Source organism: Acyrthosiphon pisum, chromosome X (genome assembly GCF_005508785.2).
Source record: "Acyrthosiphon pisum isolate AL4f chromosome X, pea_aphid_22Mar2018_4r6ur, whole genome shotgun sequence".
In the NCBI taxonomy this organism is placed as follows: Eukaryota; Metazoa; Arthropoda; class Insecta; order Hemiptera; family Aphididae; genus Acyrthosiphon; species Acyrthosiphon pisum.
Window position 1 is genome coordinate 48126771 of NC_042493.1, and position 4653 is coordinate 48131423.

Here is a 4653-nt window from a genome sequence, read left to right on the forward strand (position 1 = left end):
CACAATATCTATAGCGCACTAGCCAACCGTCGCCAACCGTCATCGTTGCCCTCGCAGCCATCGTGGTCGGGTTCCGCCCGCTTTAGTGGTCGTCTTTGAGTCCTCGAGGAAACGCGCCTGCGTTTCTTGTCCATTGTGCTCATTCATTAAAATGATTAAACATTCCAACGAAGTATGGAATCGCTGACATAGGAACATTTTTATGTCCAGTGTGAGAAACAGTGTTGTGCTTAGATAAAAAAAATTATCTAGATATAGATAAGATATCTGAATTTAAAATTATCTAGATATAGATAGATACTGTAGAAATTGAATTTATCTAGATATAGATAGATAAAATAACTTTTATCTAGATATAGATAGATAAAATAATTTTTATCTAGATAAGGTATTACCTCAAAATTTAAATTTATAATAATAATTGAAAATTAAAATAAATTTGTATTTTATTACAATATTGAATATTTACATAATTAGACAATATTCCAAGCATGAGTCATAAGTTGATAACATAATAATATTATCCCAAACATAAAGAAATATTCTGAATAATGCAAAAAAAAGTTATCTTGTGATACGCAACTGTATTTAATGAAGTCTTCATTTTCACTCCCATCAAACATAAAATTGCATACACTTGGTGAAAACTTGAGATCTAGGTTCTAATAATTGACATATCAAATTTACCTAATTTGTACTATAGAAACTGTGGTGTTATTATAATTCTTATTAAATAGTTATACATGTCGTTTAAAATTTAAACCTAATAAATATTTATTAAATTATTTAGTAAAATTAAAGAAACTTTGAATATCATATAACTATATGAGTACAAAGTAATCATTTCCCTTCTTACTGCTATATTCCATAGTTTTATCACAGAATATATGAATATAATATTCTATAATATTCTAATTTATAACCTATTCTGTGGTTTTGATATCTTTATCTTATTACCTCGGAGGACGGAGTGATTATTTTATAATTATTTAGTTATAATCATGATAAAATATTATTATATTTATATAATATTATATTCAAATGCAAGTATACTATAAGATAAAAGTATTGAGCTATTATGACTTCTTGTTAAAAGCTAAAATTAAAAAAAAAAATTATATAAATTTAATAAAATAAAATTGAAAGTCATAGACAAAATTATGAAAAATATGAAGACTGTGAACACTTAACACGTCGAGTGACGAGAGTGCGCTGCGTAGTGCGTACAGTACGGTTTGTAATAACTAATAAATAGCGGACGTTTCACGACAATTATTTATTTTTTTGTACAAAATTATATAGACACAACAATGTACGAATTCATAGAATCGGGGTCCGGTTGTGAAAATTATTTATAGCACTTGATTACCCAATGGACATAATTTATAAATAAATATAGAATTTGAGGCGGTCGATGGAGAACGATCAATTTCTGTATAGAGTGTATTATTAATTATTAATATTGTATAAGAATATAAGATTATAATACTGCTATTTTCTTATCGATAATATTATTTCTGTATTTTAGTATTTATAAACCATCCGCTGCGCAGCTAACCAGATCCGACCTTTCGTAGAACAATATAGAAGCGAAACTCGATCAGGTGATTCGGTTTACGTTTACCTATGATCTGAAGTAGATTAGGAACCTAGGAAACGAGACCGTTTACCAACATGATTTTACATCCTTGTTTACCCGTAGAACCTATAATACTCTATAGACTATATTATTAATTTATACTAGTATAATGTATGTAGGGGTATTTCTGGTTCTAATAATTCTTGTAACGGCTCTTCGGCGTTCGTAAATCGTAAATCGTACTACGGGCGTGAGACTTCCCCGTATGGGCAATATTATAAAATTATATAAATACTTCGCATCTCCCATGCATATTGACATAATAAATCGTCATTATTCCACATATAATATAATAGTAGTATAATATATCTGTCCATTATTGATAATTAATAATAAATGCTATGTATAACTATTTTAGAACCAATTTTTGCAAGTAATACAAATGAGATTTCTTATTAAGTTATCTATTTTATATTGAATGATAATATTGTAAAATAGTTATTACTAATTATTAGCTACAGATTTTGTGAATTATCTAGATAAATTTATCTAGATGGCTATAATTTTTATCTAGATGAAAATTAGATGTCAATTTTACAAGGCTTTGCACCCAAATGATTTATTCGGGTTATGGTTTCGGGTGCTTCAAAGAAAAATAAAGGTTGTGGTTTCAGGTTTTCTTCATTTCAAAAAATTTGGGTTTTGTTTAGCCAGTATATTTATTTGGGTTATGGGTTATTTAAAATCGAGTGACATATCAATTTTGTTGTGCGTAAAGTGTTAAATTTGATTAAGCAAAGTATAAAGTAATACAATCAACTTTTCAGTACTAATGTATAATACAGTAGTGACTAGTGACACATGTAGTATAAATCAATTTAATATAATTTAATATTTTATAGTATTAAATATATGATTTAACAACAAAGTATTAAATAGTAATAAAATATAAATACATTTAAAAATTATTGATTATTCCTTATAATCAAAATGTTATAACTACTTATAAGTTATAAGGGCTATACGAAGATCGGTTGCAATAAACTTGAATAAAATATAAATTATAAATGAGTAAATTTTAATATTTTAAAATACTTTTAATTATGTTTATTTAATCAACAACTAAAACTTAAAAACAAGTACAATCAACAACTTATGATAGTGACACCTTTATTTATTTAGAATAAATACTATTATTTCTTATAATTAGTATATTTTCTAAAATTTGCGGAGTTAGGGACATGCGTAGATCACTGGCAATGAACTTCAGCCCAGAAAACGCCCTTTCCACAGACACCTGAAAATTGACAATTAAAATAATAGTATAATACTATACTTACATTATAACTCTATTAGCTATCTTGTTATATAAAACAAAAAAGGGAATTTTTAGAACAATTACGCTTTTTCAGTCTGATTCTAATGGACCCTACCTCACTTTAGGTAGGCTAACCCTACATGAGGTAACCACTTCCTAAGAAATTAATTTAAATTTAACATTTTGCTTTAACCCTGGAGTTCAAACCTGAGTAACTGGAACATTGAGCAGAAGTTGTGCAAGTTTATATAGTTCTGGTTTTGAATTTTTTTCTTTTTCCCAGTAATTTCTAACATCAACAGAATTGTGTAATCTTGAAGTACCATCATAACTTTCAAGCAACAAACGTATTGGTACAGACTTTGAGCTATCCAAATTTTCAATATCCCTATTATTTTCCAAAGCTACGTTAGTTTTATTTCTAATATAGGCTTCAAGGCTATCATCAGTATCATTAACATGTGTAACATGTGTCTTTGGTTCTTCATATTGAGAAATAAATGTTTTACTTTGATCAGAATTTTCAGAACTAAGTGCGTTCATTAAATTAAAAACATCTATCAAATGTGATTTGGCTTGATGTTTAGTGCTTTCATCTAGCAAACATTGGTACCTTGGATCTAAAAACACTCCTGTAACCATAATATTAAATACTTAATTAAACAGTATCTAGGTATGTATTTGTGACAAAAGAGATAGGTACTATAGATAAAATATAAATAATTATATACATATTTTACTTTATAAATTTTTAATATCTTGTATTTAGCTATTTTTTCAAGTTAAAATATATTTATTCTATTTTTTATTTTACCTGCTGAGTAAATGTTATTTCCAAATAATATTTTTTCCCTCTTATTCATAGAGTTGCATAAAATATTTGAAATTATTGAATTAACCAATTTAGTATCTTCATAACATTTTATCCAAATTCCGTGGAAATCTCCTATTGTCAAATTTTCTGTTTGTACTTTAACGGTAGCAATTTTGGCTGGTTCAAATGATTTAATCTGTTAAACATGTTACATGTATTTAATTTTTAAACTTGATGTTTATTGTTTATTATATACTATCCACTAGGTATATAGTAAAATTAGGATATTTAAATATTAATATCTTAGGATAAAGTATTGTGAAAAGGAATAGTAAATAATATGTAAAGAGTAAATTAATTATGTTTAAACAAACCGCATTGTCTATCATATTCAATTCATCATTATTCATACACAACTCTTTGTATGTTTCTGATAAATCATTACAAACTTTTCTTAATCTATGGAGTCTTAAAAGCATGTCATAAGTGCTTCCCCACCTTGTCGGAACATCAAGTATGGCTTTAAGAGAATTTGGTTCTAAGGATTTAACCATTCTTGCTACTGTTGGTGTCCTTAGCTTCTTTACAACCTATAATAATAATTTTAAGAAAACTACTTTATTTATATTACATAATAGCATAGAACTACAATTTTTCATTTTTATGTAATCATATTATTATTATATTATAATTACAGTATACAATTTTCCCCCTAATTTTCAAATTGAAAGTTAACTATAAGTTAAATGTATAAATAAATAATACCTCTCTAGCTTTAGTAACTATCGAATGCACAGCATCAGTCTTAAGAGTATCTTCAACACATAATTGAAGGGAATGTGCTGCACACCTTAACAAAGTAGTCACAGGCTTCATTTGAATCATATCTTCAACATGACTGGAATTTCCTTCAGTTTCAATTAACAAATCGTTTTCCAAGAT

The 4653-nt window shown here is 27.0% G+C and overlaps 1 protein-coding gene across 1 annotated transcript; it reads right to left on the minus strand.

The window, feature by feature from the left end:
- Positions 1-3098: 3098 nt before the first annotated feature.
- Positions 3099-4596, minus strand: LOC103311922 (zinc finger BED domain-containing protein 4-like). Its single transcript, XM_008191761.1, has 4 exons — positions 4477-4596; positions 4086-4301; positions 3712-3907; positions 3099-3529 (listed from the first exon to the last, which is right to left on the minus strand). Exons 1-4 carry the CDS (start codon positions 4594-4596, stop codon positions 3099-3101), a joined length of 963 nt encoding a protein of 320 aa, XP_008189983.1.
- Between the last annotated feature and the right edge of the window lie 57 nt (positions 4597-4653).